Source organism: Arachis hypogaea, chromosome 6 (assembly GCF_003086295.3).
Source record: "Arachis hypogaea cultivar Tifrunner chromosome 6, arahy.Tifrunner.gnm2.J5K5, whole genome shotgun sequence".
NCBI classification, from domain to species: domain Eukaryota; kingdom Viridiplantae; phylum Streptophyta; class Magnoliopsida; order Fabales; family Fabaceae; genus Arachis; species Arachis hypogaea.
The window spans coordinates 104,473,148-104,493,230 of NC_092041.1; the positions used below are offsets into that span (position 1 = coordinate 104,473,148).

At 31.8% G+C, this 20,083-nt stretch overlaps 1 protein-coding gene across 1 annotated transcript; it reads left to right on the forward strand.

Annotated features, from left to right (window-relative positions):
* Nucleotides 1–2,640: 2,640 nt before the first annotated feature.
* On the forward strand, nucleotides 2,641–3,357 carry LOC140173738 (uncharacterized). Its single transcript, XM_072198301.1, has 3 exons — nucleotides 2,641–2,731; nucleotides 2,846–2,949; nucleotides 3,010–3,357. The coding sequence occupies exons 1-3, from the start codon at nucleotides 2,641–2,643 to the stop codon at nucleotides 3,355–3,357; spliced, it is 543 nt and encodes a 180-aa protein (XP_072054402.1).
* The last annotated feature ends 16,726 nt before the right edge of the window (nucleotides 3,358–20,083 follow it).

Genomic DNA, 20,083 nt, shown 5'->3' on the forward strand with positions numbered 1-20,083 from the left:
TTGATTAACGGACATGATAGCAAGAGTTTGTACTTCCAAAAAAATATTCGATCTTATAATAGTATGTTTGCCTTCACGTCTCTTGGCGGTAAGGTATTGGATTCAGTGAATAATGGGAGGGGTCCACCGCAGTTTATAATAAGTGGTTAAAATTATCATTGGATTGGAAGTTTGCTCCCAGATGCTGGTCAGAAGCCTAAATTTGCCCAGTTATATATATACGACACTCAGCATGAGATAATGCATAGGCAGCGAATCTTTGGGTATGTGTGTTTGAAATTTTGGTGCTTAGTCTTTTTATTGTATTTTCCTGATATTTTAGTGTTATTTGTATTGGAAAACATGTTTATAGCTGTGATATGATAGCTATACTATATTTTGTTCTCGTTATAAAGTCTTATTGGTCTTTTTTTGCTAATAATGATATATCAAAATATATGACAATTGTATTCTGTGTGGTTTTTAAATATATTTTTGTTGTTAATGTATATTTGTTTTAGGCAAACATCTAAGATAGATAAAGAATTGATAGCTAAGTTGTTGCAAATGATCGATACTTATAATGTCATAGCACAGTCATTTCGAAGAGTCAGAGAATTCTATCAGTGTCATCCATCTGAGATTTTCTCTTTGAAGCTGTATTCGCAAAAGAAGGTTGATCGAAGAATTTACAATGCTCCCTCTTGCGATGAAGTTGCTGCTTTGATTGTTGGAGATTTTGATTCGTCAAATCATGGCCGTGACATTATTGTTCGATCTACTGGTGGTCAGTTGCAACGTATTTATGAAACTCATGCTCTGTATTGGCCCTTACAATATCCTTTGTTGTTTCCATATGGCGAGGATGGTTACCAGCTGAACATTGGTTATCGAGGTGAACAGCCTGGATATGTTCCTGGAAGGAGAACAAGGGTTTTCCTCAGGAAATTCATATGTTTTCGTCTCCAGATTAAGGAACACGAAGATGGAATTATTCGCAAGTGTAGACGGTTATTTCAGCAATTTGTTGTTGATTGTTTCACCATGATTGAGTCCCAAAGGTTGCATGAGATTAGAATGAAGCAAAGTATAATTAGAGGAGAAGTCCTTCAAGGAATAAAGGAGGCTATGCGTCGTGGTGATGACGAAACTTCTTCAATTGGGACATGAATCATTTTGCCTTTGTCCTTCACTGGTGGTAGACGTTATATGTTTAATCGTTGTTAGGATGCCATGGCAATTTGTAAACATTTTGGCTATCCATATTTATTCCTTACTATTACGTGTAATCCAAATTGGCCTGAATTTCAGCGATTCACAGAGCGAGAGCGAATTCCCATCGCTGATCATCCTGATATCTCTTGTCGTGTCTTTCATGCCAAGTTGAAGTGTCTCCTTAGCAATCTCAATGAAGGTGTGTTTTTTTGGTCCACTTAATGCAGGTATGTTCTTTTCTCACTTAGCATCTCAATCTCTGTATGTTGTCTTCGGACATGTAGTTGTCTGGCTTCTTTAGGATGTTTTGTATTTTTTATGTATGTATACTATTGAGTTCCAAAAAAGAGGTCTACCGCATGCACACATGTTACTTTGGCTTAACGTGGAAACAACTTACAAAGTGTTGAAATTGTTGATGAATTCATCTGTGTTGAGCTACCCAATCCCCAGAAATTTTTGTCTCTTTATAATGTCGCCACCAAGTACATGATCCATGGTCCATGCGGTCGACTTAGACCGAGTTCTCCTTGCATGAAAGATGGTAAGTGCTCAAAATTTTATCCAAAAAGATTCGTTGAGCAAACGAGCTTTGATGAGGATGGCTATCCAATATATAAACGTCATAATACGTGTGTCACAGTGAAGATCAACGACGTTGATATTGATAACAGATTTGTTGTGCCCTATAATCCACTGCTGTTAATGAAATATCAAGCTCACATAAATCTTGAGTTCTGTAACAAGTCAAACGTGATTAAGTATCTTTTTAAGTATGTCAATAAGGGTCCGGATCGGGTGACTACAACTGTTGGAGAAACATATGATGTTGGTGAATCTTCTCAGGTGGTTGATGAGATCAAACAGTATTACTATTGTCGTTATTTATCACCGTCTAAATCCATGTGGAGAATTTTTGCTTATGATATTCATCATAGATGGCCGGCGGTACAGAGGTTGACTTTTCACTTGCCGAACCAGCAACATGTTGTATTCGATGATGCTGATATCACTACTCATGTTTATTTACGCAACAAAGATTTGCTGACGATGTTTACGGGTTGGATGATGGCCAACAGGCGGTTCCCGAAGGGGCGGTCTTTAACATATGTTGAATATCCAGGAAAATTTGTCTATTGTTCGAATAGCAAGGAGTGGAAGCCAAGACAGAGGGGATTCTCAATTGGAAGATAGAGTTTCACTCATCCCTCATCTGGTGAACTTTTCTACATACGGATGCTTTTGAATGTGCAGAGAGGTTGTACCAGTTTTTAAAGTATAAGAACCGTGAATGGTGTTACTTATGATACATTTCAAGAGGCATGTTCCACCATGAGATTCTTGATAGATGATAAGAAGTATGTTTCTGCTATTAAGGAAGTCGCCGAGTTAGTGTCAGCTGCATAGCTAAGGAGGGTTTTTGTGATGTTGTTGCTATCTGGTTCGATGGGAAGACCTCTGTCAATTTGGGAACAAACTTGGGCTTATTTGTCTGATGATATTCTTTATCGCAGAAGATATGAGCTGCAATATCTCGGTAAGAATTTTGTTCATCATGAGTTTATTATATGACAGGCAGGCACACACGCACGCGCACAGTACAGAAATGATATTATGGTGCTAATATTTTATTAATTATTGTTAAACGTAGATCTAACGATGAGTCAGGACGAGTTGCATGCATTTTGTTTGTTGGAGATTGAGAAACTATTGCAGAGTAATGGAAAATCATTGAGAAATTATGCTGGCATGCCAGTTCCTAATAAATCTTTAGTCTCTCAATTTAGCAATTTGATGCTGTTGCGTGAGTTGTAGTATGATACTGTTTCTTTGACTCGTGAGCACGATGCAAATGTCTCCAAGTTAAATGAAGAACAGAGGGTGGTCTACGATAAAATTATTGATTGTGTTTCGAATAAGAGGCACGGATTCTTTTTTGTCTATGGGTTTGGTGGCACTGGAAAAACTTTTTTATACAGAGTTTTGTCAGCTAAATTGCGATCTGAGAAAAAGATTGTTATAAATGTTGCTTCTAGCGGTATTGCTTCTCTGTTGTTACCTAGTGGTAAGACGGCGCATTCTATGTTCTATATTCCTGTTGAGCTGACTGAAGACACTGTTTGTCGGATTAAGAAGGATAGTCCAAAAGCTGAGGTAGTCTGATTGGCCGATTAGATTATTTGGGATGAGGCACCGATGACTAACAAATTAGCATTTGAAGCGCTCGATAGGACGTTGTGGGATATAATGGTTTCGGTCTCTGATAGAAATAAAGATTTACCTTTTGGTTGGAAGGTAGTCGTTCTTGGTGGTGATTTCAGGCAGGTCTTGCCAATTATTCCAAAAGGTTCTTGTGCTGAGATTGTGATAGCGTCCATAAATTCTTCTGTCCTTTGGAAATACTGTGAAGTTTTGCGATTGACCAAAAATATGAGGTTAGCAAGTGGATTGGAACAATCAACTGCTCAGGTGTTAAGGTCGTTTTTAGATTGGATACTTCATATCGGTGAAGGTCTATGTGGAACTCTGGTCAATGACAAACTTCTTGTTGATATTCCTTCTGATCTAATCATTCTTGTTTTGGAAAATTCAGTGGAAGATATTCTAAATACAATCTATCCGAATTTGGTTCAAAATTTTCATGATCCAAGCTTTTTCCAGGATAGGAAAATACTAGCTCCGACTATCGAGAATGTTGAAGAGATAAACAATTATATAGTTGACTTGTTGCCTGGTGAGGAGAAAAATTATCTCAGTGTTGATTCGATATGTGGTAGTAATGCCTATTCTGATGTTGAAGTTGATTGGATAAATGTTGAATTCTTGAATTAGATTAGGTGTTCTGGTCTACCTAATCATTCATTGAAGTTGAAAATAGGCGTGCCTATTATTTTGTTGAGGAATGTTGACCCAGCTGGGGGTTTGTGTAATGGGACTCGACTTGTTGTGCGAGATCTAGGGACAAATGTGATCGGTGCGGATATTGTTTCTGGTAGTAATGTTGGGGATAAAGTTTTTATCACCAGAATGAATTTGATTCCCAGTGATACGGTTATACCGTTTAAATTCTAATGCTGTCAATTCCCAGTTTTTCTGTCGTTTGCGATGACAATCAACAAAAGCCAGGGTCAGACATTATCAACAGTCAGTTTTTTCTTGCGTCGTCCTATGTTTTGTCACGGTCAACTTTATGTAGCTCTTTCCTGAGTTAGGAATAGAAATTGTTTGAAGATTTTACTTTGTGATGAAGGATTAGTTGATCCTACCAGGACTGAAAATGTTGTATTTTCTAATCTTATCTGTGTTATTTATAGTTTTGTTTTGGTGTACGTTTTCTTTGGAAAGGGACATCTTCTTTAGGGTATATCTAAAATAGTCTCAACCATTTTGTATGCACTAGATGCACGATTTTTTATGGACGATTAGATTCTATTAAATGAATATTAAAGATGTTATGAAAGAAGAGTATTCATACGCTTTATAAATGTAGAATATATTCATATATATATATATATATATATATATATATATATATATATATATATATATATATATATATACATAAATATATTTTAATACATGGTATTTTAAGAATGGCAAGTATAATCTTTTACTTTAAAATAAATATAAAACATATCAATACATATCAAAATATTTTTCATTTATTAAAATTAATTATTATACTATACTATTCTTAATAACATAATGTAAGAAATTAAATTATTTTATATTCCTTGAAAATAATTAAATTATTTTACATTATTAAAAAATAATTACATTAGTTATTATAATAAACCAAATTCATTTAATTTTTAATAGTTGAACACGTAAAAATTTATTAAAAAATAATTTCATAATTACCTATTAAAAAAATATCATCAATCATAATTATTTTAACATGATCATCCAGATTTTATGTATCAATTTTTCTTGCTGCCTTCTGTCTTCTATTTTTTTATTATTATTTTGGTTTTAATATTTAAGCCAAATTCTAATTTAATGTCTGATATTTTAAATATTTTATTTTAGTGCAAAATAATTTTGCACGAGTTTAATATTATTTCACTCTTAAATTTGATACAAATTCTTTGTATCAAAAAATATTTTGTATTAGAGTATTGATATTTAAAGTACTTAATTATGCACTAAAATGTTATGCATTTATTAGAGTGTACAATGTTCTTCTTTTATATTAACCTTTGATTTCTATATAATATAATCAAATGGTTTATATAAATATGGGATATTCTATAAGCACATAATTGTTGTGCTCATTTAAAAGATACCCTCTTTTTTAGTAGATAAATTTGATGATTTATATTTTCATATTTTATTTTGATTCATTTTTTTTTGTTTAAAAAGCCATTTTTCAAATACAGTTATTTTGTCTGAAAAGTTACTTGACTATGTGGTTTTGAAAATATTCAATTTTATTAAAAACTTAGTTATTTACTTTTTTTAATTTGATATTTTTTTTTCCAAAAAAACATAAAGAAAATATATCGTTAATATATTAATAAAAATAAGATATGACCATTTTATTAATAGAAAACAATTATTTATCTTTTATTAGAAAGAAAAGTCAAATGATATCAATGCAAATTTGATTTTAATTTGTCAAAAAAAATTTGATTATTTTAATGTAGATTATATCTTTTATTAGAAAAAAAAAGTCAGATGATATTCTTTTTTAGTGGATAAAATTGATGCTTCATATTTTTATATTTTATTTTGATTTTTTTTTTGTTTAAAAAGCCATTTTTTAAATCCAGTTATTTTATCCCATATCAAAAATTTACTTGATTATGTGGTTTTGAACGTATTAAAATTTATTAAAAATTTTGATTATTTATTTTTTTAAATTTGATATTTTTTTCAAATAAATTGAAAGAAACTATATTGTTAATATATCAATAAAAATAAAATATTATGATTTTATTAATAAAAAATAATTATTTATCTTTTTATACAAAGAATAGTCAAATAATACTAGTGCAAATTTGATTTTAAGCTGTCATAAAAAAATTTAATTTTAATCTAAATTAGACTCTATCCATGCAATTTTATTTTATTTTTGTTATTTCTAACATATATATTTAAGTAATAAATATATTATTAGTAGTAACATTTTTATAATGTCATATATCAATTTTTTCTTGGCACCTCTTTACATAATTTGGTTAATTTATCCAGATCTCAATGATTTTTTTTAGTTAAAACGTATCTTTTTTAACAGATGAACCAGATTTTTATTTCTTAAAAAAATAAATTCAAATTGTTTTTTTTAATACATTGAATTTGCAAAAAATTAAAAAATTAAATATCTAAAATTATTGATATTTTTTTTTACTATGAGTCTAAAAACACTTGGTTGCAGGATTTTGTTTTTATTAATATAATCATCTCAATTCAACCATAAACATAATTAAAGTCAGATAATGTGAGTTATTCTAATTTTGTTTTACCAAATTCATCGCTTTCATTTCATTAGGATCCCTAAAAGACGTTTCGACCTCACCCCATCTTCTTCATCCCTAACCCAATCTCCATCTGTCGCACCATGTCCGTTACCCCCTCTATTGACTGAGGTTTCGTCTTCTCTCCTCGGTTTTGGCCACATGCAGGGAAGGTATGGGTATCTCTGCGATTCCATTCGATCCCAGCATGAGGGTGTTGTTCTCTTCGTTGCGTATGTTCCTTCTCCCCAAGTTTCCTCTGTCTCTCTCTGTCGATCATACCTCATTCTCCATCTCGATTTCTTCGTTTTGGATAGCAGACGTTGCCAACGCGGTTCAAGAGGTATATGTGGGCTATGGTTCCATTCTCCTCCTTTTCAATCTCTTTCTCGATTCCTTCTCCAGTTTCAATTTTTTTGTGTTAATTGTTACTGTTTTCTGGATCCATCGTTTAATTTTGAGTTGTTTGGTTTCTGATTTAATCATGGTGATTGTTACTTGTTTTTCAAAATCAATGGTTCTCTCCTATGTTTGTGCTCTTGGTGTTTCTGTGAAATAATTTTTTTCTGGGGGGTTTGCTCATTATAAATTATATAATTTTCTTTCTGCTATTGGACTGAAGTTAACTGTAGTGTTAGGTATAGTTGACTGATGAAATTCTATTTTTGCTTTATTGTGAATTGTCAAATCAAATATATGTGGTAGGTATTTGGTAATTTGTAACAGGCCTCTTCCCATAATGTTTTTGCTCTTTTCCCATGAGTATTTGGTTACTTGGGATATCTTCCTAAATGATGTGTGTAGTCATATCAATCTATATATGCCTATTAGTCTATCTCTGTCCCATATGTGAAGCTTATATTCTAAGCTTTAGTGTTTGTTAACTTTGGGAGTTTATAACTCCAACTCATCTGTTTATCTTCTCATCTTAGTTCTGAATTTTTCTCTGTATATTTTCTCCTTTTGGTGTTCTTATCCTATATATGTTGAGAATGAATAACCGTGTTAATCTGGTGGAAAAAATCACTCCATTGAGAGAATCATGGAAAGTGAATGTTAAAGTTATGAAGTTGTGGTACCACAAGAATCCTACTTTAGATCCTTCTCAAAATCTGTTGCATATGGTCTTAATGGATGAGAAGGTCAATTTTGTTTTATGTTAGCATTTCCTTAAGTTGTTGCAACTTTTCTTTTTTTTTTTAAAAATATGCATAAGGGATTTTTTTTGTTGCAAAGTGATATGTTTTTGTTGTTTTATTTTTTTAATCAAGTGTCTTTATGGTGTTTGGATACCTAAATAAGTTAATAAATTCAAAATATGAAGTATTTTTTTTCAACTGCAGTTACACAAGATCCAAGCAACGATTAGAGATCAGCTTATATCAAATTTTGCCGTGTCTCTAAATGAAAGGAATGTGTACTTGATGACCCATTTTACAGTTGTACCAAACACTGGTTTGAACAGAGTGATGAAACATCAGTTTAGACTTTTGTTCCAATACAAGACCTTTATTGTTTCTGTGGTATCTCCAAGGATACCTCATTTGGGTTTGTGTTTTAAATCAATAGATGAAATTGATCAATGACAAAGGATAGCAATTTCCTCATTGGTTTGTACAACTTTCTTGCTTTTCCCTTTTAGAATCATAGTATTATGTTTTAAAAAGTGTGGTTTCTGATTCAAATTTGTATATGTTTCAATCTAATTATTAGACTTTGTTGGGATCATTACTGGTGTTCAAAAAGAAAGATGTAGCATCATATGGGAAGGTGATCAAAGCAGTTGTGCTAGAAGTTTTTACTGATGGGTAATATCTCTCTCACTTTCTCCCATATCAGTAGTTATCTTCTATTAATTCTATTTTTTTTTGTTCCAGCCTTTATGTTTATAACAATAAATATATAGTTAGATCCTTTTGATCTTTTGAAACTTATCTGTTCAGCAAAAAGGTACAATGCAATGTGTTTAGAAATGCTTGTGATCTGTTAGAATATGATAACTTACAAAAATATCCAAGATCTCGCTGATTGTCCTCGAGTCTTTTAAAATCAAAGCCATTGAAGGTTAGTTTCAGGCATATTCAGCAAATTTTTACTCTAATATTTACTTTTCTGCTTTTTGACCTTTTAATTTAAATATGGTTTGATGCTAATAGAATATGATTCTTGCATGCAAGGGGGTAATCCTACAGAATGTGATAAATGTCTCTAGGTTATTCATTAATCCCGACATTCCTAAGTCTGTTGAGTTCCTAAGCAGGTTAGTTGTGATAAAAATATTGAAAAGCTACAACCTGCTATGCTTATTTTGTTGGTATTCATGTATATATTTTGTGTTATGAAGATTAGTTATTATATGTTGTATGTAGATTTAGTGTAGCCAGTTATTGATTCTCAAGACTTGTGACCAATGACCTTGGATACTTAGTTTCTAAAGTTGATGGTGATTATTTCAATCCCAAAGAGATCAGTAATATTCAAGATCTTCATGCAGATAATGGGGTACTATTTTAGATTTGCAAACTCTCCATTTAATACTTAAACTTGAATTTCTTAAACATGTGTGTCGGGTTTCATAATCTGGTTTGTTAATCATTATTCTATAGTATATCATTGTTTTTAAAATTTTACAGGATTCTCATTACTTTGTTATTGGGACAATTAAGGAAGTTATGGATGAACCAGATTGGTGGTACTACTCATGTGTGTGTGGTCATGCTGTTGTTGAGCATGAGGATCTCTACTTTTGTGATGCTTGTGGTTCATGTGTTGAACATGTTATGGTCAAGTGAGGTTCATATGTAACTCTATTATGGAATAGATTAATTATCAATCTTTTGAATTTTTTGTTAGTTCTTTGTTATGCATCACTCTATGTGTTGTTAAGCAGATTTCTTGGTTTTAGTTATCATTCTTGGTTGTTAATTGTGTTAGATATGGGATTTGGGTAAAGATTCACCATGGTGGGTGTGCTGTTTTGTTTGTTCTGCTTGATAATGCGACAACAAAACTATTTGGAAAAACCTATTCTGAAGCATTTCTCAGGATAGAAGAAGAATTTCCTGTTGATCATAGTGTGCTTGCAGTATGAACTCTTTCATAGCTAACCTCATTTAATCTTTATTATTTTTTTGTGTTCAAGTTTATTGATTCTTTTATATTAAACTCCCAAGGTCTGTCGGTCATATTCTCCACAAATGTTTGATGATATTATTGGAGAGGAGAAAGTTTTCAAGGTTGAAATTTATTATGCAGTTGATCCAGATTACTCCGGGTGCTTTAAAATTGTAAATGTCTTTAGTCATAATCTGGAAATAGCTGCAACCGATGATTATATCAATGTATGATTCCTCACCCTATGTTACAACATGTTCATGCATTTTTTTTTCACAATCAATGCATTTGATACTTATTCTAACCAAATTATCCCAGGCAAGGCTTCACGGTCCCATTTTTCCACCAATCTATGACACCTACTTGCAGTATGCAACTGGCAAAGATTACAAGACTCAAGTAGTGTGTGATAATTCTATTCAATCAGAAACTATTGAAGATATTATTACTGATCTTATTTCACCCAATTGCTGCTATTCTGATGCTGAGAACGTATATTTTTTCCTCATTTGCAATAAAATCTCTTAGATCATTTGTTTTTGTTATTCTTGTTATATCATACCCTGAAAAGTTAGTAAATGATATTTTTGTAAATTATTTGAAATTTAAAATGCTGTAATCATTTTTTTCTTTGCTGGCAGGGTGGTTTCGTTTTTATTCTGTGAACTATATCATCTGTTTTGAAGAATCATAAGTGGTGGTTCTCAACTTGTTTATGTGGTTCTCTTGTGTCAACTAATAAAAATATTTTATCATGTGATCTATATCAGCTTCAATGCATTGATGCTGTCCCAAGGTGTTTTGTTCTTTAATTTTATTCTGTTTTGGTAACTAATTATTATTTCAATGTTAACTCAAATTTTCCTTGTTTCTCATGGTTTTCAAGATTTTGCTTAAAGGTTGTAGTGTCTCATGCAAATGGCAACAATATATTTGTTCTTAAAGATTGTGAAGTCGTCCAAATAATAAAGACAAGATGCTCGAGCTTTTTAGATAATCATCTAGAGTTGAATCATGTTGTCATTCAATTGTGGTTTTAATTGGTATATAGATATAGATATAGATATAGATATAGTTAGTTTGTTTCTTTTGACATTCCTATGAAAAACATAAATTATTATTATGCTATTTGTTAAGTATTTTGTTTTTTTTTCTTTTTTTAGGGATCTTATTGCAAAGTTGTTCCATTGAAACTCATTTCAAGTCTTTTGCACAAAAACGTTATATTCATGGTTGATATTAGGCCTGTGGGTTATGAGATGAATCGATCTGTGTATATTGTTCAACAAATCTGGGATGATGCCTCTGTTATTAATGTTTTTGAGGCTGCTGCTGAGATGAATGAGCATAAGGTCTGCTGTATAGTTTTTATAATTTGTTCAATTATTAGTGTTTAAAATATCAATAACTGAGAGGATTTCAATTTTGTTCAGATTCATGTTCTGGATGATTCTATGCTCTGAAGTTGAAGATGCTTTCAGCCAATGTGGAAGCGATCATGAGGCTGTGGAGGATCTGCATGCTTTTTAGTTTAATATGTTCATATATTACTTTAAATTGTTGTTTGATTTGTAATACAATGTTAGTGTCTTTTGAATTCTAATGTGGATATAACTATGATATTTATGTATTTAATGAAATTTCTTTTTAATTACAAGAAAAAATATGCGTTTATTTTACCAATTTCAAATGAACTGGTGCAATAATTAATTAATTATTAATCATTATCCAAAAAAAGAAAAAATGATAATCGGCGAAAAAAATATAGATGCTGCTTAATAAAATGATTTTCATTACCATTTTTAAATGTATTTCAAGCTAAGGTTAAATTTAATTGTTATTAAAAAATATATATCTTCTCAGTTTTTGAATTATCTTCATTTACGGGTTCCTTCCTCTCTTTTTCATTCTCACTTTGAAACTCGATTTCATTTTCGTCACTTCAAGGATCACTCGCTCGCACTCGTCTTCTCCAGATTCAGAAAGCCAAGTACCCAGAGCTCGGAACTCTTCTCTTGAGGTCATCGATTTTGTTTGTTGGTTGTGTAATTCAAAGAGAGTCGCCATGGATGCTGTTCATCAATCAGGGGGCTTCTCTCTCTTCTAATTAATCCCAAAAACAGGTTTTTACACTTGTCACAAGGCTTGAAGGACATTACCTAACATTTATCATGAGTTATTATTCCCCAAACTGATTAATGGGTTTCCCACAGAATCTAACATTTATCATGGGTTTTCCAAAAATGAAACAAACTTGCTCCTTTGCAAAGCTGAGGCTACTTATTCTGTTGCTGATGGGTTTTCCAAAGGTTTGATGAGTCTGATTGTATCTACTATTTGAGGACTGGATTTTGTGGCTATGGTTCCCGCTGCCGTTTCAACTATCCCCATGACCATGCCGCGGTGAAATTTATTGTTCGTTTGATTTTTAAGTTTGTGGAGGGTTTTTTGTTGTGTTATTTTTGCGCTTGATGTGATCATCCGTTTTTCTTAGTGTAGTTTGATTTGATATTGGGTATGATCAGTGTCATAGTGTCGAATATTTAGTATTGGTTTATTTTGCTTTAATTGCTACGTTGCTGTTTTTTTTTTCTTTGTGATAATTATTAACAGGGGATGTTGCTTTTGTTTGGTTAATTATTCATGGTTGTACTTTGGATTTGTTAGTTAATTTTGTACATCCTCTAATTCAGTGCTACTTTGGTTTTATTTTCTAGGTTTAATTGATTCAATTGGATAAAATATTTTTGTTGTTCTTTATCTGAGTTAATTTTCTTGGTTTCTTATTGTTGTCTTCTTGATTTAATGATTGGACTCAAGAGTTGATTAATTTCATTAATATTTTGATGTTATTAATAGAGATGGATTTCTAATTGTTGGTTTTTGAGTTAACTATGGTTAACTATTGTTAATGTCTAGATCTAACTTCCTCTTATTGAATGGTGTTTCTTTGATTTCTTTTTAAGCAAACAGGTGAACATCAAACTCTTGAATGCTGACTATCTGTTCATATTTATCAATTTTCAATTTCAATAATGTAATCTATGTTTCTGATTGCCAATAAGTTGACATCTCTTCTATTTCACCAGTCATACTTATTTGGAATAGTATTATTATATAGTCAAAGATAGGATCAATCAGTAGGTATGGTTTCTTTATAAATAGATAGATAGATGTATATAGATTGATAGATAGGTTGATATGACATACCTATATTATATAGAGGTATGAGTATATCTAATTTAATTACCTATGGACACATTGAATGTCATATGTCAATCAATCAATCAATCTAGCCAAGGAGTTCAACAGAAATGTATTCTACAAGCTTTGCCTTACAAACTTGTTCATTTCTCTGCTATAAGTAGTGATGAGGTGATGGAGTATTGTGGAGATTTTTCAAGAGCTATTACTTGTTCTTTACTTGCCTTTTTTCCCTTGCATTCCCTTCCATTGAGATAAGACTCAAATCCCACACAGTTTTCTCTTGTCGAGATTTTGTTTTTTGTTTTTTTCATCCACATTCTTTCATCTTTACTATTTAATGATAAGATAAGTCTTACTATTGACCCTCTTCAGAAAATCTCTCCATGGAAGGAAGCTTGGAGTATTGAGGCTAAGATCTTGACTATTTGGGAAGATGCTAGCATTGTTGATGAAAATATGCAGAAACTCTTACATATGGTCTTGATGGATAAGCAGGTGAGTATGTGTGTGTGTGTGTGTGTGTGTGTGTGTGTGTGTGTGTGTGTTCTATCAAGAACTCACTTTTTAGTTAACTAAATTCTGTATTTTAAAATTGTGTATGTGATAAGTTTTACTATGTAATATGTCATGGTATGATATTTAGAAATGCTCAGATGATTTTTTTCTCTTTTTTAATTTTCAACACCACAAAGTCCAAGCAACTGTTGAGGATGATTTGATCACAACTTTTATTCATCAGTTAAAAGAAGGAGATGTATTCATTATTTCTGACTTCAAAGTGATACCTAATGGTGGATTGGTCAGGGTTACAAGACATCAGTACCGCATCCTTTTCAAGTGTAGTACCTCTGTTGTTGCAGCTGCAAGTAAAGTCATACCTAATCCTGGTTTAAGTCTAACTTCTATGGACGAGAGCGCACTGATTATGAGTACTTAATAGGTAAGTTTTGCTTTTTCAAATTTGACCCGGTATAAAGGTGTTTTAAATTGAGACTAATAACAACTCAAGGAAATGTCTCGTGGTATTGTATTAGACGATTTAATCTTTTCTGCTATAATTTAACTAAACAGATTTTGTTGGGGTCCTATGCGGATTGAAAAGGAAAACGGATGTTGAGTGTAATAGCAAGATATTAAAAGTTATCATCCTTGAAGTTTTTGCTGATGGGTATCCATTGCCTTTCTGTTTTCATCCTTTTTTAAATTATGTTATGCCTATTTTTCATGTTTTTTTTACTGTTGAATTATTCTATTGTTGTCGCTCATTTATTATAATCATTACCCAGGAAGAAAATCTCCTGCAATCTTGTTGGTGACTGTTTTGCTCTTATAGACATCAATAATTTGAAAAAGTATCAGAGACCACCCATTCTTATGTTGCAATCTTTCAAGATCAAAGTCAATAGAGGTGAAAAGTTGTCCATGTTGCACACATGTCTCAGTTTGATTTGTTTATAAATTTTTGTTTACCAATGAATTGTTTCTTTATGAATTAATTTCTTCTTATTGTCTTCTGTGATTTGTAGATAAAGTCAGTCTCCAAAATATGATCAATATTTCTCGGGTTTCAATCAACCCTGATATGTAGGAAACTGTGAATTTTCTGAATCAGTTAGTTGGATTCAATTCTCCTTAAATTTTGTCTCTCTGAATTGAAAATTTCTGCATCTCTCTCTATCGCTCACTCATACACACACACACACACACACACACACTTTCTCTCTCTCTCTCTCTCTCTCTCTCTCTCTCTATTGCTCACTCACTCACTCCCTCTCTCTTTCTCACACACTCTCTCTCTCTCTAGCTATCTTCCTGAAATTCTTTTATGCTAATATTAATTTTCTTTTTTCATAGATACCGTATTGCAAGCCACCATTTTAGTAGACTCCGTAGTAATGAGATTGAGGATTTAGTATCTGTAATTGATGATGAATCTTTTCATTGGAAGCTAATACGGACTATTGCTAATCTTAAGGGCAACAATGAGGTGTGTACTATTAGTTTTTTAACATCTTTTAGTGCTATGTAAGAAGTATTGATGTTAATTGATTTTTGCATATTGTAGACATGCTTTGTCCATTCAATTCATAAATTTTTTGTCTTAATAGGATGGACAATTCTTTGTGGTTGAAAAAATTAAAGAGATTGTTGAAGATTCAGAGTGGTGGGTCTTTTCTTGTGATTGTGGTCATCCAATTGTAGGTGATGATAATGTGTTTCATTATCAGCTGTGCAACAGAGAGGTCCAGCATTTTATGATCAGGTAAATCCAGGTTATGATTTAGAAATTTTCTTTCATCTGTTCCGATTCAATAATATAAGTAAGCTTCATGTATCAGCCTATTCTGAGGCTGACAAATAGATTAGTCTGATATTTACTTTCCTGGTTATAGTTACAGGATTAAGATACTTGTTGAAGACGAGACTTCTTGTGGAATGTTTGTCTTGTTAGATAGTGCAGCCACTAAGCTATTAGGGAGAACCTGTTCTGATGTGTTTCTGTTGTTAGAAGATGAAATGGATGTATGGTTAATGCTCTTAAATTTTATTGCTGTATACTCTATCAATAACTATTTCTTATTCCTCAATTTCGTCCATTAATTAGTGATCACTTTTCAATATCTATGACAGAAAATTGAGCACCAATACTGTCCATAATTTTTTCATCAACTCATTGGGAAAGAGACTGTTTTCAAAATTCAAGCAAAGAGGATTAACACTCCGGGTTATTGCGGTACCTTTAAAGTCATCAATATCATTAGTGATGCACATTTTTTCAACAAACTTCAGGTTGATCAGTTCATCAAGGTGAGAACTCTTTTTTATGTTAAATATGAAGTGGAGGAATCATTTTTAGATATACTTTGTTGATCCCCAGTTTCTAATTCTTAGGCTATTGTTTTAAGTGATGTCCTTTACATGCCAACATGATTTATAGTTTAAAAAGTTGGTTGCGTTTTACAATTCATGTTTTCCTTTTCAATTTTAAGGATGTTAGTTCTGATTTGGCCTTTAGCCCAATATTTGAAGACTTCTCTCGGTATGGACAGCTTGAAAATGATGACAACCAAGTCATCTCTGGTGTTCCAATACAAGTACATATCATTAAAGAGATGCTTGCTGACATTTTTTGTAATAAAATATATGCTTTCTCATCAAAAAATGTTAGTATTTATGTTTATGTTTTCAAACATGTCAACTATGTTTCAGCATGTGTAGTATGATAAAAACATGTATGATAATATACGGATTACTGTTTGTCTACAAGATCAGATCTGTTTTTTCATTGGTGAGATTATTGATGTGCTGAAACATCAGAAATGGTGGTACTACTGCTGTTTGTGTAATGCATCTGTTTGTCATGTTGGGAATGTATTTTATTGTTATATGTGTAGAATTGAGTGTGTTGATGCCATAAGAAGGTATCTATTTTATCTCTCGGAGTTGTTGGTACCAGTTTTTTTTTTGCTTTATTGCATCTTCTGCACATGTTTCTCAGTGTATATTTTCTTTTGTTTACATTATTTAGGTATTGCATCAAAATTATTGTTTTCATTCAAATGGCAGCAATATTTTCATACTTGAAGATGATGAGGTGATGCAAATACTCAAAAAGAGTTGTTCAGTCTTTTTGATAGATGAAAGAAATTCTTCCAAAGTAATGATTTTGGTTTTAATTTAATTTAATTGTCCTTCTTTTCAGTTTAGTATTTACGGTTCAGGTATGTGAATTTTGCTAATGTACCTTTTCTTTTTTTTCCTTAGTCAATGGATGATTACACTATTCAGAATAGCATGATTTCTCAGTTGATGAACAAGAAAATTGTCTTCATAGTGGATCCTAGACCCATTGGATATGAATTGAATACATCTCTTCATTTTGTTCGTGCAATATGTGATGATATTAATATTGTAAAGTTTTTGGAGGACTCCACCCATGATAATCAACAGCAGGTGATAACATTATTATGTAAATCTGATGTTGAGTTAGTCCACTTTATTTTTGATCAAGTTAACCTGAATTGGCTATATTGTTTTGTGTTTTTCATGTATCATGTGTTAAGAGTTACTGATGTTATTCCTCTGTTGTTCCATTTAGAAATTTCATCTGGATCCCTTTGTTCCTCATTTTTCTTTCGAATTTAAGAATCCAGTTGAGTTTCAGTCCAATGCAAGCATTCAATGTTCATAGAGTTCAAGTCCTCCAGTGGATTAGGTTTCACCGATTTTTGCTCTAAACTGGAATTGTTGGGTATTTCTTTACCTAATGGACTTTGATACTTTATCTCTTAGTAAACTATGTGAACAATAATACATATATGCATACATATGTTTCGTTTAAGTTTTTTTTCTTAATTGTTTAATATTTGTTTTATTAGTCTTCAAAGTTTGATGATATCTGATTTTTTTCTCATCTCTTTTTTTTTGCTTCTGCATTCGTTGTTCTTATATTTTGTTGTGCTCTTTGCATACAGTTAACCATGATTTTCATGCAAGAATTTTGTTCTCACAAGGTTCCAATATATTTGGGAATCATCAGCCTCTCACTATTAGGAAAGAGCTTCGCCGTACCTTTGGACAATGTGAAAATACTGTCGAGGCTATTGAAAGGATGGATGAGTGTAGTGGCTAATCATCAGCTTCATTACAATATATATAGATATCTATAATATAATTCCAAGTCTATAAAGAATTGTCAGAAGTTTGCTTAGTTGTGTTAAGTAGTTGGAAAATTGGAAAAGTATGTTGTCAATAGATCTATTTTGGTATGTAATATGAACTCATTTCCAGAGTTGTGATGTTTATGAAACTTATTGTTCTCTTTAGTATACTTAAATTTCTATGTGTGAGTATGTTTCTCTGTGTTTTTGAATAAAGCATGGTTATTATATATAGGCATGTGCTTTGTTTGGTATATATTTTTTTCCTTACAACTTATTAAAATGTATTGAATAATTTAAATAATGAAACCCAAGATCATTAAAAACATGTAATTTTTTTCAACCGTATTATAATTTTATATTTAAATATCTTGTGTAAAAAGATATTTTTAAGTCAAATAAGTTAAAAGTACTCTGTTATTTATTTATGATGTGAAAAATATCTTTTTAAAAAAATTAAAAATATAAATTGTAATTTCTCAGAAAATATATTTTCTATTTTTTTAGTACTTTTACTTTTATCATTAGAAATTTACTAAATAGACTAAAAAATAAAAAAATATTTATTTAATAAACTTTTTTTTATCGATTTAATCATTTCTAAACAAATACTTAATTGCTTTTATTAGTTTATATGTATTTAACATTATTAATTTTCTATCTTAATACTTTAAGAGTCTAGAGGTAGACATCTTTTGGTGAAGAAAAGTTCAAAAATTCTAGCATACTGGTTCCATTAGATCAATAGATGTGGACCGCACGATGGTGTTAGAATGATTCTGATTGAGAACATATTATCTCTTCCTCACTATTTTCCTTTTCGTGAATCCGATTCTGATTCAGAGCCCTCTCACTCAGACATCTCTTCTCACGCTCTCTCTCGAATTCTGGCAAAGATAGAGTCCGATCGGAAGAGGATGAAGTCTCCGGTGATGCCGGCGGAGCAAAAGGAGAAGCATAGGAGCATTTGAAGAAGACGAAGAAGATGTCGTCGTCTAGCAACCGGCACGGTGGTGATGGAGGTGAGGTTAGGGCATCAGACATACTGGTGAAGCACCAAGGTTCGAGACGCAAGGCATCGTGGAACGATACAGAATGCCAGATCATCAAAAAGACCACCAGAAACAGCGCCGTCTTTCAAGTAAAGGCCTTCCATGATGACATCCTTTCTGGCAAAGCCAAGTTTGAGGACATCGCCTCTCGCTTCTCCGATTGCAACTCTGCCAAGTGCGCTGGCGATCTCGGCAGTCCCTCTCTTCGTATAATTCCAAATTTAACCAGAAAAATATCTGTTTACTTAGTAGAGGAAGTGAAAAGCGTTGTTAACATTTCCTATTATGTATAGATCTTGCTTGAGCAATTAGGTATCATTATGAATTGTCGTTGTTCAATCTGCAATTTGTTATTTGTTATCAACTTACCACGATAATAAGGAAGTATAATTGAGTTTACGAAGTGAGATTGTTTATCCTAATTATATTAGGGATTAGCTATTCTGGAATTATTGCTCTAACATGTCTGGATAATTCGATGAGAAAAAAAGTGATCAGTTGATTTTGAATTAGTGTGGGTTGGTCTTAATTTTATCTTTTTTTGGGTGTAAGTTTTACTTTGTTTTTCAGCTCTGTTAGAGTTTCAGCTGAACTCTTCTGCATGATTGATGAAAGTTTGTATCTTTTATTTTATTTTTATGTGGGTCAATCTTGATAAATTTCAAACTTAAAGGGGAATTTTCATTAACACTGGCTTTTACTTTGTTTTTCAGCTCTCTTAGAGTTTTAGCTGAACTCTTTTGCATGATTGATAAAAGTTTATAGCTTTTATTTTGTTTTTCTCTAGTTCAATCTTGATAAATTTGATAGTTAAATGTGTGTTTTCATTTAGACTGGTATGTGATCTATTGAGATTTGTGTTCAAACTATTCCAAAATCCAAAGGGCATTGCCTTTGAATTTGGATGGCTTGATTTGTTGGTTTCTTACCTTTTGGATTGATATTTTTTTTTGTAAGTTAATTATGTGTTTTCAGGCCCAATTTTATGCTTATTAGTTTGTACGAATTCATCATTAACATTAATTAAAGCTATGTTAGTATATCTTCTAAGTTCTTATTATGATTTGATACATGATAAATAGGTCACTCCCAATTTGGATTGCAGAATAGTTCACGTACTGCTAGAGGATGGGAATGATCTTGGTAAATTTGGTTATTAAAGGGGTGTCTTCATTTACACTGGTATGTGATCAATTGAGATTAAAATTGCCTTTTCTAGTGCTACATTTTGGTCTTCTTTCCTTGAATTTTCACTGTACTATTCAATTGGGCTATATCTCCATTCTAAAATGCCTTCAATACTTACAATCTTAAGGAAATTAGAAACTGCTTTGACAATAAATTCTGCACATATTTGCTTTTCAATATAGTATTTTCCTTCTGATTGTCTGCAAAGTAT